The 22435-nt window shown below is 39.7% G+C and overlaps 2 protein-coding genes across 4 annotated transcripts in view; both read left to right on the top strand.

Annotated features, from left to right (window-relative positions):
* Positions 1 to 12383, top strand: part of apba1a (amyloid beta (A4) precursor protein-binding, family A, member 1a) — a 77338-nt gene extending 64955 nt beyond the window's left edge. For all 3 annotated transcript variants that reach the window (XM_051950662.1, XM_051950661.1, XM_051950663.1), the window contains 3 exons: positions 2746 to 2865; positions 2974 to 3114; positions 6691 to 12383. In XM_051950662.1, coding sequence (XP_051806622.1) covers positions 2746 to 2865; positions 2974 to 3114; positions 6691 to 6762 — 333 coding nt within the window. In that variant the 3' untranslated portion in view covers positions 6763 to 12383. The remainder of the gene's footprint in view (positions 1 to 2745; positions 2866 to 2973; positions 3115 to 6690) is intronic.
* Positions 12384 to 18247: 5864 nt separating this feature from the next.
* LOC127534860 (uncharacterized) lies at positions 18248 to 21061 on the top strand. The gene is made up of 4 exons (XM_051951149.1): positions 18248 to 18375; positions 19407 to 19470; positions 19739 to 19814; positions 20012 to 21061. The coding sequence occupies exons 3-4, from the start codon at positions 19740 to 19742 to the stop codon at positions 21059 to 21061; spliced, it is 1125 nt and encodes a 374-aa protein (XP_051807109.1). The 5' UTR covers positions 18248 to 18375; positions 19407 to 19470; position 19739.
* Positions 21062 to 22435: the final 1374 nt, after the last annotated feature.

Here is a 22435-nt window from a genome sequence, read left to right as displayed (position 1 = left end):
ACCAAAATCCAACTTTTGGGCCACAATGCAAAACGATTATGTTTGGCGTAAAAGCAACACAGCTCATCACCCTGAACACACCATCCCCACTATCAAACATGGTGGTGGCAGTCTCATGGTTTGGGCCTGCTTTTCTTCAGCAGGGACAGGGAAGATGGTTAAAATTGATGGGAAGATGAATGGAGCCAAATACAGGACCATTCTGGAAGAAAACCTGTTGGAGTCTGCAAAAGACCTGAGACTGGGACGGAGATTAATCTTCCAACAGGACAATGATCCAAAACATAAAGCCAAATCTACAATGGAATGGTTCACAAATAAACGTATCCAGGTGTTAGAATGGCCAAGTCAAAGTCCAGACCTGAATCCAATGGAGAATCTGTGGGCAGAGCTGAAGACTGCTGTTCACAAACGCTCTCCATCCAACCTCACTGAGCTCGAGCTGTTTTGCAAGGAAGAATGGGCAAGAATTTCAGTCTGTCGATGTGCAAAACTGATAAAGACATACCCCAAGCGACTTGCAGCTGTAATTGCAGCAAAAGGTGGTGCTACAAAGTATTAATGCAAGGGGGCCGAATAATATCACACGCCCCACTTTTCAGTTTTTTATTTGTTAAAAAAGTTTAAAATATCCAATAAATTTCGTTCCACTTCACGATTGTGTCCCACTTGTTGTTGATTCTTGACAAAAAATTAAAATTTTATATCTTTATTTTTGAAGCCTGAAATGTGGCGAAATGTTGAAAAGTTCAAGGGGGCCGAATACTTTCACAAGGCACTGTAATTAGAATACGTATGTATGAATGAAAATATTTATTTTTGACTTTGTCTGGTGAGAAAAATACACACACACAGACACATAGCATTCAAAAATTTGGACTCACTTAGAAATGTCCTTATTTTTGAAAGAAAAGCAGTTTTATTCAATGAAGATAATATTAAATTAACCAAAAATACAGTCTAGACATCGTTAATGTGGTAAATGACTATTCTAGCCGGAAACAGATGATTTTTAATGGAATATCTACATTGGGGAACATTTCCAGCAACCATCACTCCTGTGTTCTAATGCTACATTGTGTTAGCTAACGGTGTTGAAAGGCTCATTGATGGTTAGAAAACCCTTAGCACAAGAATAAAAGTGAGTTTTCATGGACAACATGAAATTGTCTGGGCAACCCCATGCTTTTGAACGGTACTACATATATATATGTGTGTGTGTGTGTGTGTGTATTCTAGACTCATTACACATAAATTGAAATATTTCAAGTCTTTGTTTGTTTTAACTTTGATGACAACAGCTAACCTTCCCGAAAAATATTTCACAGAGGGCCGCAGCAATGTAACTCCAAGATCCCTAGACCCCACACAGTAATGAGTAGAGCTCTAATCACCTAATTAACTCAAAACATTTGCAAACAGCTTTTAATTTCTCAGTCTGGTTCAGTACAACCTTTTCCTACCACAAAGTGTGGTAGGAAAAGGTGCACAAATAAAAGGGAGAATTGCAGACCTGAGAGAATGTTTAAGAAAAGCAGATTCCAGAATGTGGAAGAGATTCACAAGCAGTGTACTGAAGCTGGAACCAGTGCATCCAGAGCCACTAGAACAGACATGTCCAGGAAGTGGGCTAAAAATGTCACGACAAGTCACTCCTGAACATCCAACAAAATCTGAAGCATCTTACCTGGGCTAAGCAGAGAAAGAACTGGAGTGTTGCTAAGTGATCCAAAGTCTTCCTTTCAGGTGAAAGTAAATTTTGCATTTCTTTTGGAAATGAAGGTCCCAGAGTTTGGAAGAAGAGTGGAGAGCCACGGGATCAAAGCTGCTTTCAGTCCAGTGTGAAGTTTTCAGTCAGTGATGATTTGGGTGCCATGTCATCTGCTGTTGTTGATCACCATGAATAATCAGGTCCAAAATCAATGCAGCCATCTACCAGCAGGTCTTGAAGCACTACATTCTTCCATCTGCTGAAGAGCTTTTTGGAGATGCAGATTTTATCTTCCAGCAGGACCTGGCATCTCTTCATATTGTCAAAACCACTCAGAAATGGTTCCCTGACCATGGCGTTACAGTGGCAGATTGGCCAGCCGACTCACCAGATCTGAGCACTGTAGAAAATCTGTGATGTGTTGTCAAGAGGAGAATGGGACCAAAACAATAAAGAAGAGCTGAAGGCTGCAGTTGAGGCAACCTGAGCATTCATTCCACCTCAGCAGTGTCACAGGCTGCTTGCCTCCATGCCACCCTGCACTGCATCAGTACTTTAAGCAAAGAGAACCCTGACCAATTATTGAGCGAACATACTTTTCAGAGTTTTGATATTTTTGCATTATATATCCTTTTTTAAATTGATCTTATCAATCCATCCATTATCTATACACTGCTTATTCCTCTGTTGGGTCATGGAGGGCTGGAGTTCTGGCTGCACAGAAGTTCTTTCTTCCGTGCAGCCCAAAAGCTCTAAGCCATTATCATCAAAGTTAAAACAAATGAGACAAAAAAATATAGCCTACAATTGGTACTTTATGCAAACTGTGAAAGCAGAGAAATGCCCATGGAAGAAGAGAAAAGGTATGGTAAAACCAGAACTTCTGATCATAAAACAAACATAAAACAATGTTGAATGCTGGAATTAAATTTCAGGTAACAAATAACTGATTAAAACCAAAGCAGTGAATTTGTTTCTGTAGTTCCATGCAAGGTTTGACATTTCACTTACACCAAGTGTTTTCCTGTGTGTAGGGTCTGAAGAACCAGTCTCGGATCAAGCTGAACATTGTGAGATGTCCCCCAGTCACTACTGTGCTCATCAGACGGCCAGACCTTCGCTACCAGCTGGGATTCAGTGTCCAGAATGGCATAGTGGGTTGCACAGGGATTCTGCTTTATGTTCAATGATACCCACAGTTCTGTCAAAATACTTGAGTTAAATGTTAGCAATTTAAAAGAACTGATGTATTCTTTCAACAGATCTGTAGCCTTATGCGCGGTGGCATTGCTGAACGGGGTGGGGTCAGAGTGGGGCATCGCATCATCGAGATCAACAGCCAGAGTGTGGTAGCCACACCCCATGAAAAAATTGTCCATATCCTGTCCAGCGCTGTGGGAGAGGTGAGATGTTATACTGGAAATGATACTGGAATTAGGATCCTTTAATGAAAAAAGTAAAATAAAATCTAACACTTTAAGGAGCTACAGGGAAACATCCCATTTGTATTAGAAGTCCAAAAGATTATTATAGTTATAATCAGTGAAAGACACTGAGCAGAACAAAGCATCAGATGTCTCCTTCATTCTTTTTATTTAGCAAGGAATGGTGGCACTTGTTTGGTTGTAAACAGCAGCAACAACAGCTACTGTACATGACGCCAAATGTGCATGTCAGGCCACCCAGTATAAGCAGCCCAGCACATAAGACATAAGCAGTCAGAAAAGTTGAAAAGTAATTATCTTTAGTCTCCTAAATGAAAGTAACTATATTTAATACAAAACAACAATATTGAACCAACAGTAACAGTGGCAGCTGCACTCAAGGAAAATATAAACGCAACACTTTTATTTTTGCTCCCATTTTTTTATGAGATGAACTCAAGATCTAAAACTTTTTCCACATACACAATATCACCATTTCTCTCAAATATTGTTCACAAATCTGTCTGAATCTGTGATGGTGAGCACTTCTCCTTTGCTGAGATAATCCATCCCACCTCACAGGTGTGCCATATCAAGATGCTGATTAGACACCATGATTAGTGCACAGGTGTGCCTTAGACAGCCCACAATAAAAGGCCACTCTGAAAGGTGCAGTTTTATCACAGCACAATGCCACAGATGTGGCAAGATTTGAGGGAGCGTGCAGTTGGCATGCTGACAGCAGGAATGTCAACCAGTGCTGTTGCTCGTGTATTGAATGTTCATTTCTCTACCATAAGTCGTCTCCAAAGGCATTTCAGAGAATTTGGCAGTACATCCAACCAGCCTCACAACCGCAGACCACGTGTAACCACACCAGCCCAGGACCTCCACATCCAGCATGTTCACCTCCAAGATGGTCTGAGACCAGCCACTCGGACAGCTGCTGAAACAATCGGTTTGCATAGCCAAAGAATTTCTGCACAAACTGTCAGAAACCGTCTCAGGCAAGCTCATCTGCATCTCGTTGTCCTCATCGGGGTCTCCACCTGACTCCAGTTCGTCGTCGTAACCGACTTGAGTGTGGAAATGCTCACATTGGATGGCGTCTGGCACGTTGGAGAGGTGTTCTCTTCACGGATGAATCCCGGTTTACACTGTTCAGGGCAGATGGCAGACACTGTGTGTGGCGTCGTGTGGGTGAGCGGTTTTCTGATGTCAATGTTGTGGATGGAGTGGCCCATGGTGGCGGTGGGGTTATGGTATGGGGAGGCGTCTGTTATGGACCAAGAACACAGCTGCATTTTATTGATGGCATTTTGAATGCACAGAGATACCGTGACGAGATCCTGAGGCCCATTGTTGTGCCATACATCCAAGAACATCACCTCATGTTGCAGCAGGATAATGCACGGCCCCATCTTGCAAGGATCTGTACACAATTCTTGGAAGCTGAAAACGTCCCAGTTCTTGCATGGCCAGCATACTCACCGGACATGTCACCCATTGAGCATGTTTGGGATGCTCTGGATCGGTGTATACGACAGCGTGTAACAGTTCCCGCCAATATCCAGCAACTTCGCACAACCATTGAAGAGGAGTAGACCCCTCCAATAAAACAAAACTGCACCTTTCAAAGTTGTCACGAAACTAGGAATCTGGACCCAAGCAGAGAGCCTCACAATCAGAGTTGGGTGGAATGAAACAGTTTTTATTGTGGGATGAATGAGTTATGGAGGTGGGTGAGTTCCAGACAGCCGGCGGCAGACGAAGGAGGGAAGCCGGTGGGGAGGCAAACGCAGGGGGAGTGGAGCCGGGAGTCCAGGGGAGAAAGACAGGAGCCGAGTGGTTTTCTGATGGGTTCCAAGGGGACTGGGCAGGAGAGAACCCGGACAGCGGGAGTCTTGGCAGAGCAGAAACACAGAGACGTTAGAACCTCCAGTTTTGCAACGTACCTTAGAAGTTGGCTAGAAAGTACTGACGGGTAGTCAAGTTCAACGATCTGGCAGGGTGTGGACAGTTCAGCCGGTCTTTATTGCAGCAGGTGTAATCTTGGCAATGAGTTTCAGCTGTCCGGGTCTCACGGTGAAGCTAATCACCTGAGTGGCGGCAGCTGTGAGGCCACACTCCACTCAGGTGAAGCGCTGAGGAGGGAGAGCAGAGAGAGAGGGAGAGAAAAAGGAGGGAGGTGCAGAGGAGAGCAAGAGAGGGAGAGAAAAAGGAGTAACTGGGCAGGCTGAAATAAAACGTTCAAAAATCAACATTTCTGAGCAAACATTAATGCATTTGATTTCCTAATAAAAAACCAAGCTTACATGTAACAACATCCTATTGAACTAAACATTTCCCAGTAAATAATGCATGGTATTTACAAAGCAAATTAACGGAAAAAAATTCTCGCTTATATATACTGAAATCTAATGAAGTTACAGGCACTGTGTTTATTTACATGGTTTTCTGGTATTTTTAACTCTTCAGTGCTGAAGAAACATTTACAGCAACTGTCAATGAATAGCAACATGGTTCCGACGCATAATCCAATTCAAATTAATAGAATTTGGCATCAGATTATATCAATATGCAGAGGAGAGTAAAAGAGGGAGAGAAAAAGGAGGGAGACAGATAGGATATTTGGGATGGCAGGTAGGAATAGAGTGAGGAGAGGATCCTGACAAGAGTGGCCTTTTATTGTGGGCAGTCTAAGGCACACCTGTAGCCTCGCTGCGCTAGACCCAGCTCTGACGACGCAAGGGTCTAGTTACCCTCGGTAAGCCTCGAGGCTGGATGCTCCTAAAACTGGCCGACGAATCACCATGAAGTGTAGAGTCAGAAGGCGGGCGTAACTAAGTGACGACAGAGGCGCGACGATTCTGACAGAAACAACCGGAAACAACTAGCCGAGCCACGCTAGACAACCCATGGCAACAAATTTAATTCTCTGCCAGGGTCGTCAACAGAAACGACAACAGTCGTTGAGCTCCATTAGCACCGACTCTTAATAATCTTTCTGTTAACATGTCTTTAATATACTTGAGCTTCACCCATTGACTGTATAATAAGGCTTCACCGAACTCTCGCATCCTCTGATTTCCGGCGCTCTAGGAACTAAGTCAGCCTATTCGTTGCGCTGATTGGTTGTATACCTACCCAATTGCTGCAGAGTGATTTGAAAGACAACCTTTTAGCCCGCCTCCCTCCCTGCCGAGGGTAACTAAACCCTTGCGTCGTAAGAGCTGGGTCTAGCATCTTGATATGGCACACCTGTGAGGTGGGATGGATTATCTCAGCAAAGGAGAAGTGCTCACTATCACAGATTTAGACAGATTTGTGAACAATATTTGAGAGAAATGGTGATATTGTGTATGTGGAAAAAGTTTTAGATCTTTGAGTTCATCTCATAAAAAATGGGAGCAAAAACAAAAGTTTTGTGTTTATATTTTGGTTGAGTGTATTACTGTTCATTAGGATGTCCTGTTGAATACGATGACCTTTGCTACAAAGGTGTTGAATAATATAATTCCATGACGTATGCCTTCTTCATTTTGTGTGTCTTAGATTCATATGAAGACTATGCCTGCAGCCATGTACCGCCTGCTGACCGCCCAGGAGCAGCCTATTTACATTTAATAAGCAAAGCCCTGACCTCACATCTTTTAAACTTCCTGCAGTCAATTCCCACTCCTTAAGGCAAGCACCTCAACCCAGCCCAGTTCTCATTCTGTGCAGCTGATGGATTCTAGTGCGTTGTTGGTAGCCCTGTTCTGTTGCTCAGACTCATCTCGTGGCAACATAGAAACCCAAATTATCCATCTGTATCGACTGAAATACTTGTTTTCTTACTTTAGTTAAATGTATGATTAATGAATGAATCTTTACACCTAATGCATTTTCAACACCTAGTAGTGTCCCACAATCCTTTACTTATCTTTGTGTTTCACAGTTGATGTTTTGAAACTCCAACGCAAAGTAAAGAATTGGGAACATTTGGAAAGTGTAACTAACAGTTTAGGCAACTAAGACAATTTAGGTGTCACACAATAGTAACCTCATTTTCATGAGCTTGGAACTGCAGTCTGTGCAACCAATCCTGAGTGCACTTTCACCCATGCTGCTACTTCACTGGCAGGAGACTTCCTGCATCTCGGTATATATCCTCCATCAGATAATTTCCATGAAAAAAATACTTTTTATGTGCAATTACATGGTCATGTTGTAGCTACATATTTTGGGACCAAGCCTGTTTCCACTTTCAGCTTCCCCTTCTGCTGGTCACTTTCTCTCATCACATACACTCCCTGTGTGTTGGTGCACAGAAGTCTCCACAGAGAATCGTGGTAATAAGCGATTGTGTCAAGACACTATCACTCGTTACATTCCACACATTTGCTGCATTGTTGTAGCATCTATGCTGCAGGTCAAGTTTGCACTCATTTTTCCTCATTTTTTTAAATAGTAAAACCTTCCAACTCCATCGTTACAGGTTGTTATAGCAGTTGCATTTCCATTTACTGTCTCTAGATAGCACCAGCAGTAGCTCCAGTTATCATGTAATTACCCCAGTTAGCCTAATACACCTCTTACACCACATACCTATGTCCAAGCAGTGTGTCCAAAGATAAAATTGATAACTTGGGACTCTGTTATTTGCACAAAAAAACACAGGAATGGAATGTTGCTTAATGCCAGTACTGTTTGTTTCCACCAGACTGATAAATGTATGTGAACTTAGTGCTTTTCTTGCCCTAAATTTTATAAGCAGCCAGAAACACTGAAACACTATTCTACCTATAGTATTAAACACAACACATGAAACAATACCAGAAACCCTGTTTTTTAATTTGGCTTCTGTAAAAAAAGAAAAAAAAAACAACTAGAAGAAGTTCATATTTAGAAAATATTTAGCAGTGTGCATTTGTTGGTTGACTAATAGGGAGCAGACTTATAGTCTGCTTCCTATATCAATATGTGGTTTTGTGGGACTCCCTAAAGAATGTATACTAAACACTGCTTGTTACAAATACAAATAATGCTCAAGCAATTTCAGATTTTCAAGTGATAGCTCAAGGCATGTGTGGCATTAACAGACAAAGGTTGGTTTTTAAAGCACATATGCTGAACCAGTTTACTGCGGTTTCCCTTTATTGAAACAATTCTTTTCTCCTTTCATGATATAAATAGAAATATTAAATTGCAGATGTTTTTTTCTTACCATTCTTGGATCAGTGTTAGATCGTTGGAACTTGTCCTTTGAGAAACTTAATGGCTTTTTAATGATAAACTCTGGTGATAAGAGTCACAGATAGTATCTCAACTATGAATGGGTTAGTTGGGGTCAGTGTAAAATGTAATAACAGTATAGCATAACTGGGAAGTGTGAGCAAAAGCAATGATAAGTAAAGTGGTGAGTGTGACATGACTGTTGTTTGATGGAATTAGTTAGTGGAATTTATTAAGGCAACAGGTAAACCCGTTGTGTTGGATGTGTTTAGTTTGCATAGTCAGCAAACCAAAAGTCAAGCAGTTGAAAACAGAAAACAAGAATGAACGACACAGACTTGAACATGTGTCAGTACATTTTATCGAAGTAAGGCTTATCAGCAGACAAGTTCAGGGACAGCTCCTATTACAAATCATGGAAGTACAATGAAAACAGTGTAATTACTCAAGTGACAAAGTTTCTTAATTAAATAAATGTAACTGCCAGGTACATTTATTGATCACCAAAGACCACTTTCATTCACCTTCTAATGTGGAGCACCATTTAATAACCAAATTTGTGAATAGGTTGTTTGAATTCTGCAATGATATTTCATTTTTTGATTTTTTTTGTTATTGTAAATGGAATACATGAAAAAAGTTCTGTCATTTTCATGGAAAGAAAGAGTGGGAAGGAGAAACATTTTATATGACATTACACGCTGTTTGACAAAACAGTAGTTTCTCTGTCCACTCTGTCTCAGACCATACAATGACATCATACCGAAAGACATTCAGAATGTCATGTCTGCTAAAGCTCCACTGTAAACTGTTTACTTTCCTCCAACTGTCCCTTTTATGCAAACTGTCCATGTGTTCAACTGTTTTCACAAGTGCAATGACTTCTGTGTTCTTTTTGTCAACAGACTTGAAACATGATTCTTTTTATGTCTTCAAATCAGCTGATAATATTCTGTATTTATACACAAATACATCATTGTAAGGTATTTTGTTTTTTGCATTTGAATGGTGCTGGTCATTTTTAGGGTGCATTGTAATCGCCTATTTTTCATCTTTCACAACATCAACTGGAAAAGACATGGATTAATTAATCCTTAAAACTACTGCTGTTGTCAAGGTTTCCAGTTTTTAGAGGTGATTTTTTAGACTGTGGAAGAATAACTAACTCACCAGATGTAGATGTAAGCCCACCATTTCCTATGCCCATTTCAAACATCTTTCTCCTTGCCTTCTGTCATCTGCGTGTTACATTTTCAAAATTGCCCTTTGCTACAGGAAGCAAGAACAACCTCTGAGCAGCAACCTACATGCTTAAAATTCAAACTTTTGCAAAAGATTTGCATTGTGCAGTAAGGCAGCCCTGCTTGTTTTTTTTTTTTTCAGCGAATTATCCATTTTAATGACAGTGCTTGCCTTCCTTTGCGCAAATAGTCCACCAAAACAATTCCCCATCACTATTTTGTGGCAGCATGTTGCTGTAATCAGAGCACAGTGGCCGAGGCAATTGTAATTGGTTTTCAGCAACACAAATCTGTGTTTCTTTTCCCGCAAAATGATTATGAGGTGCAGCCAAACCAACTCCAGAGAGAGAAATAAGTACGAGAAAATAAGAAAGACGTTTCTGCAATGGAATATGTCAATAGACTAGTAGAGAAAAGGCAGTAGCCTATTTGTGCTCCTGACACTGGAACTGACTTTAATACTTTCAAATTTCTACCATTCTGAGGTAAATATATTTTTAATAGATCTGTGTCATAGAAGTGCTGAGATAAGACAAAGTCACATGAATTTGAACAAAGAAGTAAAGCAATGCAGTTTGTCCTGTTTGTAGAGGGAATAAGAGTAAAAACAATGATGTTACAGGAAATGTTTCCCTCCTGTATAGTCCTGTGCAAAAGCAAAAGTATAACGAGGATGGTTTCAGAAATACTGCCATGAATCTTTTTTTTTTTATCACCTTCAGACAAAGTGCAGAAAAGAGGACACAATAAAAATCAGCATTTGGTGTAAGCACCTTTTGCATTCCAAACAGTAGCAGTTCTCCCTGAACACAATGTCCTGTCCTGTCCTGCCTGAAAGGATGCGCTGCTCGAGCGGAGTCATGGAGCACAGAGGAAAATAGGTGGAACCACGTCCCCTCATCCTTTCAAGCACAAAGCTTTTAGTTTTTTTTTCGAATGCCGACAATGAAGAGGCCTCGTTTCTAGTAGCTGCACAGGAGCAGCATTGAAATCAATAGGTTTCATAGTGCAGCAATGTGTTTGGCAGTCTGTGCCTCATGTAATCCCAGATAAATTCCATAATTTTATATCAAAGCTCTTTGGGGCCATGCCACCAGGACTCCACCAGGATTTTTTCTTTCTGTAGCTTAAGAGTGCCTGAAACTTTTGCATGGCACTATTATGGCTAGAACACATGGAAGCACATTTTGAACAGATTTACTTTTACTGGAGAAAGTGTCCCACAATATTTTCATGTATCAGGAAATCATGTATAAATCTGAGTCTGTGTAAGATAGACTTAGACATTGGTTAAAAACATTTTTTTAAAAAACGTTTAGTCTATTTCTCCTAATATGCCATTTAATTAACTGATTGTCTTTGGAGATACTTTATGTATTTGCAATCGCAAAATATCCCCAAGCTGATGTGCTTCATGTAAAACTTCATTGATCTGATTAATTGAATTTGGCATATTTTGCCTGTAAATTCTCAGGTGACATTATTTCAAAATATATATATTTGTCAACCAATAGTCAAGTCATTGTATTTGCATTTATAAGATACAAATCAGATTTCATTTTTATTTGAGGCTCAAATTATTTGTGTAACCATTTTAAAAAACACAACTAGTGCATGTACTGTTCACATCAGCACACGTGTTTTGTGTCTTTTGGAATAGACATCTACTGCAGCAGATACTTTAGCTTCCACTGAAGTTGACTGTCACCACTGACCGGTGACAGATATTTTAGAGTTTACACAACAAATGGTGAATTACTTTGATGGATGTAAAACTAAATCAGTCGAAATGGAGATTTATTTTACTTCTGACCTATGGTGGATATATCTGGAACACCTCCTGTTTCATTTGAACTCTACCCCAACCCCTCAGACCCCATCCTGTCTCTGGGAATGTACCTGCTACATCACATGTCAGATGCTGTGAACAGGACTTGTGTTCACCTCTTTGACTCTTATATTTTTAAGACTAACATTTTGCTTCCTGTATCCCCCAGCTTCAAAACCCTGTGCTTATTCTAAATGACTGCCCTTTACAAAGAAACTTGTTTTGGCCTTACTACTGCTACTGGACTTTTCATGATGTGAAAACTGATACTGAAGAAGAATAGGGGAGAAGCGAGCCAGTTCTGGACTCAACATGACCTTCTCTGGAGGAGTCATGTGATTATGCTGTACTGTTCTTTCTTCTAGTGTATGTGTGTGGTGTATGATTACAACCAATGTACTCCATATTTAAAAAAAAAAATTGCTATATAAATATATATATATATATATATATATAATACACATATAGGTATACTATATAGACAAGTATGTAAAGGTATATACTTTATTGGTTTTGTGTGTTTGGGTTGGGATATAATCAGATTAAGTCATTAGAAAGAATCTTTAAAGGTGGATGGAATGTAAGAAATGGATTGTGTGAAGTGATGTGTGTATATTTACAGCTAGAGCACAAGTGTGTGATATTTTCCCTTACTGGTCTGTCAGGGATTGTAGGCTAGCTCAAGACAGCTAAGCTATCAAGGACACAAGCACTTGAACATAGCCAGGGCAGGCAAATAAGTATTTACAAATGCACTCATTTTGAATGTAACTGAAACATTAACTCTCAGTGTGTCTAAACATAAAAAACATTGAAGAAAAATGATCATTTCTGTAAGGCAGCAGCAATGTTTATTTATTTGCTAGCTTTTTTTTTGTGATGTTCTTGCTGTTGGAGCTACATTTCTGTATCAGAGCCAGAATGTTTGTATCTGTAATTACAATAAATGATTCGCAGAGGGACTCAGGCTGTGGTTTTTAACTAACTCATACATAAGCTTGTTCTTGAGAATTTGATGCAGTTTAAATCCTTTAAATTAAAAAAGAAAGAAGCAAGTGTAATTGCAACTTGTTGAGTTTCCAGCATAGGGGAGAGGGGAGAAGATGGCAGTCATGCTGTTGGCAGTTGCCAGCTACACTCTTATAACCATGGATCTGGCTGACACTGTTGAACTGCACACAGTATGTCAGTTTTTGAAGTGACTATATTTCCTGCTTTCATCTCTTAGAATGTTTGGTTTCTCTGCAGTGTTAAAGTTGAAGAGTGATCCATTATTAAGTCATTTTCTCCTCCAGTTGCAAACAATGAAAAGCTTTACCACCAAACACTGTCACCTGCTGCTGAGTCAACTGCCTTACTCCAATTTGGACTAAAACAAACTTATTTGGCATGAAGCAAATATTTTCAAACTTCTTGAAGAAAATGATTGACATTTCAGAAATACCTCTGCTACTTCTCCAAAATGCCAAGGCGTTTGTTACCATCGCTATTGAATGTTATTGAAGATAACATAATTATATCGGTGCATGATTTCCTCAAGGGTTAACCACAATACATGCCATGTACAACAACAACATTAGTGTGGGCGATCGTGTATTTATGCCACACCATTTACCACAGCTCTCTGTTTCATTAACTAATAAACCCACAGTTTACTGACCAAACAGTTTTTCTTAATTTTGAGGCTTTTATCAGTTAATCCAGCATCTACTTTTTATTAAGGAAAAAGCAAGCTTGATAGAGTGAATAGCAATAGTGTGATAATTCTTCTGAGGTATTTCACAAAAACAGTCAACGAATTGTGATTGTTGACATCCTAAGATCTCAGTGACACAGGATTGCCCAATGGACTGTATCCATCATGGCAGTCCGGTAGTCATAAGGCCATCGCCATCCTGCCCCATGCCTTATTTTTGTTTTTACATAAGTTCTGTTTCTGTAACGGAAATTATATATATATTTATATTTATATATTGGGACTACATCAGGGATCAGCTCTGAGCCCTTTCTTGTTTGCTATGGTGATGGACAGGATGAGAGACAAGGTTAGACAGGAGTCTCCATGGACTATGATTTTTGCAGATGACATTGTGATCTGTAGTGAGAGCAGGGAACAGGTGGAGGAGAAGCCAGAGGCATGGAGGTTTGCCTTGGAAAGGAGAGGAATGAAGGTTAGCCGCAGCAAGACGGAGTATCTGTGTGTGAATCATAGACTGTATATATAGTGGACGTAGCATCTAGCTCCAGAATTGAAGCCAACCCGGAAGTGTCAAAAACGTGCAATATCCCGCCGTCCGCTACGGCTGGCTCCAAAAAGCTTTTGCTCCATAGACCCCAATTCGTTTTTGGAAAAAATAAAATTTGATAGACTGATTTTCTACAGCTCAGGATTTTTTTCACGTTAGTTTTCATGGTCAAAATGAGAGATCAGGTGGCCGATCTTAAAATAAATCAATACTGAATTTGAAATAAATCGTTAAAGTTGGCGGAGCCAGGGGGCGTGGCTATACTTGATAGACAGCAACAGAAGCCTCTGCGGTAAAACGTGGGCGGGATAAGAGAGTTCTCAGCCAATCCTGCCCCTAGTTGCTCTCCGGTCCAGTCTGTTTGATGACGCTTTTTACGTCACTGGCTCCAAAAAATCCAAAACGGCGACCAGGAAGTAGCAAAATCCGGGCTTCATTTTCTCGCCGTTGAAACCAACGGGTGACGTCACGGTGAGTTTACGCCTGGTGTGAATGAGAGGGACCCAAGTGGAAGAGTGAGGTTACAGGGAGAAGAGATGAAGAAGGTGGAGGATTTTAAGTACTTAGGGTCAACAGTCCAGAGCAATGGAGAGTGTGGAAAAGAGGTGAAGAAGTGTGTACAGGCAGGCTGAAACGGCTGGAGAAAAGTGTCAGGTGTGATAGAAGAGTTTCAGATAAAATGAAAGGAAAGGTTTACAAAACTGTGGTGAGACTTTGGTCTGGAGGCAGTGTCCCTGAGGAAAAGACAGGAGGCGGAGCTGGAGGTAGCAGAACTAAAGATGCTGAGGTTCTCTTTGGGAGTGACCAGGATGGATAGGATCAGGAATGAGTACATCAGAGGGACAGCACATGTTAGAGGCTTTGGAGATAAAGTCAGAGAGGCCAGACTGAGATGGTTCGGACATGTCCAGAGGAGAGAGAGTGAATATATTGGTAGAAGGATGCTGAATTTCCCACTGCCAGGCAGGAGGCCTAGAGGAAAACCAAAGAGGAGGTTTATGGATGTGGTTAAAGAGGACGTGAAGGTAGTTGGTGTGAGAGAAGAGGATGCAGCAGACAGGGTTAGATGGAGGCAATTGATTCGCTGTGGTGACCCCTGAAGGGAAAAGCCGAAAGGAAAAGAAGATATATAGATAGATAGATGGATAGATATCCCTTTAAAATCCTCACCAAGCAAAAGGCAATGAAAATATTATTTCTTTATATTTCTTACCTCAACAATCAATGTTTTTTATGAATAGACCAAGTGGTTTTTAAAACATTAACCTCTACCAAACGGTTGAGAAGTCATTTCATGATAAATGTACGATTTCAAGAATCTGTATACACTTTTATGTATTTAACTGAAATAAATGACATTACTATGCATATATAACTCTTTCTACTTTCAAATTTGAATAAATTACAATAGTCAAGGTATCAAAATAAATTTACAAATACAAAAAAATGTCAAACAACTCAAATAAACTGTAGACTACAGCAGAAACAAATTGAAGTTGATCGATTGCTTGGTAGTGACGCTGCACAAATGTTTTAGGCCATTAGATTCACTTCATTTCTGGTGGTATGGTATGAAGTATTGCTGATTTGAACGTAAGTGCAGGAGAGCGATGCATTTCTGGCACTTCCATCTGTACACACCCTTTCCAGAGGTTGCACCGCCCCTGCTTGTAACAATAAAGGGACAAATGCCCACAGTTGTTGTCCCACACATCTAGCTGTGGTTGTGAGGGTCTTGGGGCATATCGTTTCTTCAGTGATGACTCATGTATTGGTTAGGTGGTTGATGGTAGGCCAACTTTGGATGCTGGTTTGTTGACTTGCTCAAACTGTGCGTGACTACTAGTCAAAACCTACTTGTCATGATATCAGCTATCACAATGAAGCATGACTTGTGGTGCCAGTAGTCCTCTATGGCTGGGAAGGTAAAAACAACCATTAGAAAGTAGTACAGCAAGAAAATCTTCAGTCTCCTCAGAAATAGTATTGACTGGATCCCCCAATTCCTGGGCAGAGTACATATTGGTATGGTGAGCAATACGTTCAATCATCATCATGTTGTCAGAGACAAGTGTTTTGAAGTTCTGAAATGTTGCCTTAACAGCATCAGGGGCTCAAAAATTGGATCAGGAACCTGGGATATGTCAATATCCTCAAACTTCCAGATTCTTCTGCCTTTATTTTGGTTTAGGGGTGAACCAGAGTCAGGACTGTCCTCCAGATCTGCTCAGGAAATGGCTTGAGGACATTTTCCCCTCTTCTCCTCTTTTCATGGGGAGTTGGTTTGATAGATTATTGAAGCAACTTCCTCCTCATCCATAGAGTCAAAACAAGAGTCTCCAGTCTCTTCTGTTTGTCTGGGCGAATAATCAGGATCCATACAGTCAGATTTTCTGGTGTAAAGGCCAGAAAGATGCATGGCCCAGCACCATAAAATGGTGAAATACCATACTTACATAAGCATTTATTGATGAAATTGCATTAAATCAACAGTAATGGTGTTTTTATTTCACAAAAAAATGTGAATAGGTTTTTATTCCACATTTTTAAAAAATGTAATCATTGTAAATAAATGGCATCACCTCTTTTACTACAAAAGGACAATTGAACCATTCAGTAAAGTATGTTTTTGGACATCTACCAAAGTTATTTTGTCATATAATGGTATTGGATCAAAATTTATCATGTGAATATCAATAAATGGTCAGAACAGTTTTTTTTTGTATGTGTGTTTTTATAGCAAATAATCAATTTTAATTTAATTTGCTTAGCTTCACTACCTTTACCATGAAGTGCCAAATCAACCGTTTGGTAAAGCATGTTTTGCAAAAATTATTTGACCCTTTTAAATCTTTTTTTTACATTTCAAATGACACAGTTATGTTGAGCAACTCCTTAGGCACGATAACATGTCAAAAGTATTACTTTACCTATGAAAATCACAGCAAAAAGAGGCCTCATGTGAGGAGTAGTTTTGCTCGTGCTAACTTCCTGTGAGCAGGCTAACATGCTCTGCATGTTATTTCAAAACAGAGTGATATCTACTGGATTTTTTTAGTATAATGTACCTTAGTTGAGTGGTAGAGATGGCTGAAACCGGTGATATTAAGTAAAATACATTCTTCAATAAGATATAGTGAGTCAAAATGTGTTCTACCAAGTGGCTGAGCAGAACATTAAAGATATATATAAATAAATTTATAAATAAATTTCATCCTGATACCTAATGGCAGTCAGAATGCCATTGTCCAGCCTGTAGAGGTCTGTGCGTCCCTTCATGAATATGCCTCCCCACACCATCACTGACCCACCACCAAACCGGTCATGCTGAACAATGTTACAGGCAGCATAACGTTCTCCACATCTTCTCCAGACCCTTTCATGCCTGTCACATGCGCTCAGGGTGAACCTGCCCTCATCTGTGAAAAGCACAGGGCACCAGTGGTGGACTTGCAAATTCCTGTGTTCTATGGCAAATGCCAGCCAAGCTCCACGGTGCCAGTCAGCGAGCACAGCGGGCACTAGAGGACGCTGGGCCCTCAGACCACTCTCATTAAATCTCTTTCTGATTGTTTGATCAGAGACATTCACACCAGTGGTCTGCTGGAGGTCATTTTGTAGAGCTATTGCAGTGCTCATCCTGTTCCTCCTTGCACAAAGGAGCAGATACCTGTCCTGCTGATGGGTTGAGGACCTTCGACAGCCCTGTCAAGCGCTCCCACACTAACTGCCTGTCTCCTGGAATCTCCTCCATGCGCTTGAGAATGTGCTGGGAGACACAGCAAACCTTGTGGCAATGGCACGCATTGATGTGCCATCCTGGAGGAGTTCTGTGGAACCTCTGGAGGGTCCAGGTATCGCCTCATGCTACCAGAAGTGACACTTACCCTAGCCCAGGGGTCGGCAACCCGCGGCTCCGGAGCCGCATGCGGCTCTTTCAGCCCTCTGTTTTGGCTCCCTGTAACTTTGGAAAATAAATTGTTCTGCCTTTCAGGCGCGTTTCTATCGAAGCCTGTTTCCGCCACTTGGAAAAAAAAATAAGTCAAATGCTATCTCATAATTATGAGATACAAAGTCATAATTATGAGATACAAAGTCATAATTATGACTTGCTATCTCATAATTATGACTTTTTATCTCATAATTATGAGATACAAAGTCATAATTATGAGATACAAAGTCATAATTATGAGATAGCAAGTCATAATTATGACTTTTTATCTCATAATTATGACTTTGTATCTCATAATTATGACCTTTTATTTCATAATTATGACTTACGATCTCATAATTATGAGATAGCAAGTCATAATTATGACTTTTTATCTCATAATTATGAGATCGTAAGTCATAATTATGAGATAAAAAGTCATAATTATGACTTGCTATCTCATAATTATGACTTTTTATCTCATAAATATGAGATAAAAAGTCATAATTATGAGATACAAAGTCATAATTATGAGATAGCAAGTCATAATTATGACTTTTTATCTCATAATTATGACTTGCTATCTCATAATTATGAGATACAAAGTCATAATTATGACTTTGTATCTCATAATTATGAGATACAAAGTCATAATTATGAGATAGCAAGTCATAATTATGAGATACCACACATACCACACATACCACAGCAGACACATGTTGCGGGAGACAGCCTATGAATACCTGTCTTGCAGTCTGTCAATGTTCCTGAATTAAGGTAAGCATTGTTTTACTGAGCGTAATATTAACGTATTAGTATGTACTAAACGATCTGTTTCTTTTGTGAAAGCTCAATCACGGTTCAAATCTAGTTAATTTTACAAAGAAAATACACCTACGTGTGCGGCGCTGCCTCTGTTACCTTTGCTAATGTTAGCTAACTGGCTGGTGATCGTTCGTCAGATCCCACTCATGTTAACGTGAAATACAAGCATCAAAAAGACGCTATTGTAAGTTTTCTGGTCTCGTTATTAATGACCATTTGATGTGCAGTGATGTACACAGAGGCTGCAGTTGTCACTGTAGAGTTATCTGTGATGCTAATCGCTCGCTCATTTTACTCTTACTGAGCTCGGAGAATAATGCTTCTGTGTGGCTTAGAAGCAGCTGGTCGTATATCAGTGGGAATGTAAATATAACACGATTTTATTTATGGAGCGTCAGATTGCAACTCTTTAATATTTTTGCCGCATTGCTGCTTGCTTTTCAAAAGCACATAGAAGCTAACTTGACTTAACAAGCACTAGGTTCGACAGTATTTATTGCTGCTGCAGTGGGATGACAACCGACTTTAAGTTGAACTAAACTGCATCTGATGATCAGCCTGTATAACATGTAAAGATTAACGAGTTTTTGTATTTATACCTCTGCAAACAACATGTAGTGTATGTACTTCTTAATTATACATATCATGTAAATAGTTGTTCAAGTTTATGCAACTGAACTGTGTGCACATTAGCCAAAAATGTATTGTATTTGGGGCTGTAGCTTATGAGGCTGAATGTGGTTGTGTTGCTTGGAGTACATATGCTATGCAAATGTAAAACTTGCCATCAGTGTGCCTTTTAAATCAGCCCTTCACTACTGATGGCAGTACATTGTGGGCACATCACACTTGTAAAGTAAATAGTCAATGAAACTGCATAGATATCATTGTATTTCTGATTCCTGCTTCATTGAAATCAATTAACTAAGTTCCGTTACAGTGTATTGATGCTATATTTATGTTCAACTTTGTTCAACTTTTAGTACATCTACCCAAAAGTTCACCCTACTGAGGGAGAATAATCCTGTGACCTGGATGTAATTGCAGGTAAATTATGGTTGTTGTTTTTTTTAAAACTTAAATGTTACATTGTTTTCACATTTGCAAATGTGAATGCAGTGTGTTGAATAGGACTAAAGTTAGGGTCAGTTGGACGAATTATAAAATAATGCAAGAGATTAAACCAATATGCATAACTCTAAAGAAGCAAACATACAAACAATCTGTTAAATAAAGATATTCTGTGAAAATTATCGCTATGGTTCATGTGTCATATTTGCAATTAATTTAAATAGCTTTCGATTGTCTGTCCCAGGATGGATGAGCTGTGTGACTTTTTAAGGTCACGAAATGTGTCTGAGGAAACCATACAGCATCTGGAAAAGGATAAGGTAGTTAGCTTGTTAAAGGAACAATTAAAATGAATATATGTGGAAAAGAGTGATACATCTTCTACATCTGTGCTTTTTTTATCCAGCAGTACCTAATAAAATAATTTATACTTTTATAGAATAAGTATTAAATATATAGTGTATATAGTATAGTAGTTTTGTATAGTATTGATGAAGTTCTTCTCTTTTTTTTTTAGATTGATTCCAGTGTCATACTGCTGATGACAGATGAACAGCTGAAAGAGTATCTGCCATCCTACGGTGACCGGCTGGCTGTTCTTGGATTTTGCAGGCAGAAGGGCAATAATTCTGTTTCCCGTAAATCAAAACTTTTTGAGCGACTGAGGGCCAAGATATCAAGAAACAGAAGTGATGGTCATGAGCATCAGTCTGAGCAAGAACCACCTAGGAATGCTCAAAAGAATGTGCGAAAAGTTGAGATAGGTTGGATGCATTTCCGTGAAGGAAAATTTTTGCAAGTAAGGACCAAAAAAGGTGGCGGTACAAGAAAAATCTCTATATCAAAGAACTGTAAAAAAAGTGAGTTGATTGAAAAGGCAGTGGACCTGTTTTTTCCTGGTCAAAAAAACGCAGAGGGCAGCATCACAGATTTCGTAGTTGATGTTACTGATTTTCAGGAGCACTCATTAGATGAGCAGATTACAGTTGGACAACTGTATGAACAAACAAAACTACCACTCTTGCGTTTTTACTTAACAACCAAAAAGAAGGACATTAGCATTGACACACAGCCAGTCAACAGCAGTGGAACAGCTGCACAAGATTTTGAAAACATGGAACAGACATCCAGCTCTACTCACCACAATCCCAGCACAACTCTGGTAGAGGCTGAGGTACCAAATACTGTTGATGTCATATATGTAGAAAGCAGCAATGCTCTTTTAGACATAAGCAGCAATGATGTTTCCTTACTGTACCCCAATGCTGACATGAATGATTTGTCCAGTGTGCAAGAGTTTGAGGGAGCGGTTAGTGTGGATGTGTTAGAGGATAGTGGCACTGTCACATTCTCCACAGGCCATGTCTCTGTAATGGACAGTGTCAGTCTTGATGACACTTTACCACTTTCTCTGCCATCATACGGGTCTGTGCATTCTCTTCACACCTTGATATGTTACAGGAGCCCATTGCTCAGAGGCAGAGAACAAAGAAAATTGTTGTTCTTCATCGTGGACAGATCCTTAAAGAACTTATTTCACATTTTTGTGATGAAAATGTCATGCTAGAGGACATTTCTATCCAAGTGGTACTTCCTGATGGAAGGCTGGAAAAGGCTGTTGATGCAGGCGGAGTCCTGAGAGATGTGCTTTCAGAATTTTGGCAGGATTTTTATGAGCAGTGCACACTGGGGAATGATTTTAAGGTGCCTTATCTTCGCCATGATTTTGGTCAGCAACAATGGGAAAGCATTGGTCGAATCATTGCATTTGGTTGGCAGAAAGAGAAATACCTGCCGATAAAAATTGCCCCTGTAATATTGGAACAAGCAGCCCTGGGATGTATTAAAAGTAGTCTTGTTGACAGCTTCCTCAGGTTTGTTACCGAGTCAGATAGAATGGTCTTTGAAACCTGCCGATCAGATTTTGAAGGTGTGGACCAGGAAGAGTTGCTTGAAGTAATGGATCTCTATAGCTGCCGAAGAGTGCCAACAGGTGATAATTTCAAACAACTGTTGGAGGAGCTAGCCCACCAAAAGCTGATCCAAGAACCTGCCTTTGTCATTGAGCAGTGGAGCAATGTGCTTGCAGCCTTAAGGTCAGAGCTAGAAGGCATTACAGCTGCATATGAAAATCTGCAGCCAACATTGAGAAAAGTTATGAGATCAGTTATTTACCCATCTACCATGAATGACCAGCAGAAACAAACTGGAAAGTATCTAAGCTCATACCTTAGAGAATCAGACACACAGCACCTCTCCCTTTTCCTCCGGTTTTGCACTGGATCTGATTTGTTTCTTGGTAAGAGCATCACTGTCAGCTTCACACAAATGCAAGGCCTTCAGAGACGGCCTGTTGCCCACACATGTGGATGCTACTTGGAGTTGCCAATTAATTATGACAACTACCCAGACTTCCGACATGAAATGAACAAAGTGTTGGAGAGCAGTGTGTGGATAATGGACATAGTGTAGCAAAGTTGAGTTGATTTCCCGCAAGATTTAAATGTCTTAAGAAAAAATCCTCAAAAATATGTATTTTTTGGTTTATGTTTACATTTTCTGAGGAGGTTGTTCCCTTTGTAAAACTGGTTTTGTAGATGATTTTACTTGGCAATGTTTGAAAAGAACTCCCATATTGTTGCAATATACTTTATTTTTGCACTTCATGTCACATAAAGACATATGCATTGAAACATTTGTGTTATTTTGAACAGATAAAAATACAACAGTTGCATTGTTCTGTCAGTTCTTTCCATTATGTACAAACCTGAAAAAAATGATCACAATGCATATATGATGAAGTACTAAATATTTCTGTTTTCTACTGCAAAAATGTCAACTTTATGTTCTAAATTACACACAGACTGTATAAAAGAACTGGATGTAGTTTACAGGCTTGAAAAATGTGACTCCTGTTCAAATAATTCATAATAATTCACAA

This window comes from Acanthochromis polyacanthus, chromosome 7 (assembly GCF_021347895.1).
Source record: "Acanthochromis polyacanthus isolate Apoly-LR-REF ecotype Palm Island chromosome 7, KAUST_Apoly_ChrSc, whole genome shotgun sequence".
Taxonomy (NCBI): domain Eukaryota; kingdom Metazoa; phylum Chordata; class Actinopteri; family Pomacentridae; genus Acanthochromis; species Acanthochromis polyacanthus.
This window is presented reverse-complemented; position numbering and strand designations above follow the sequence as displayed.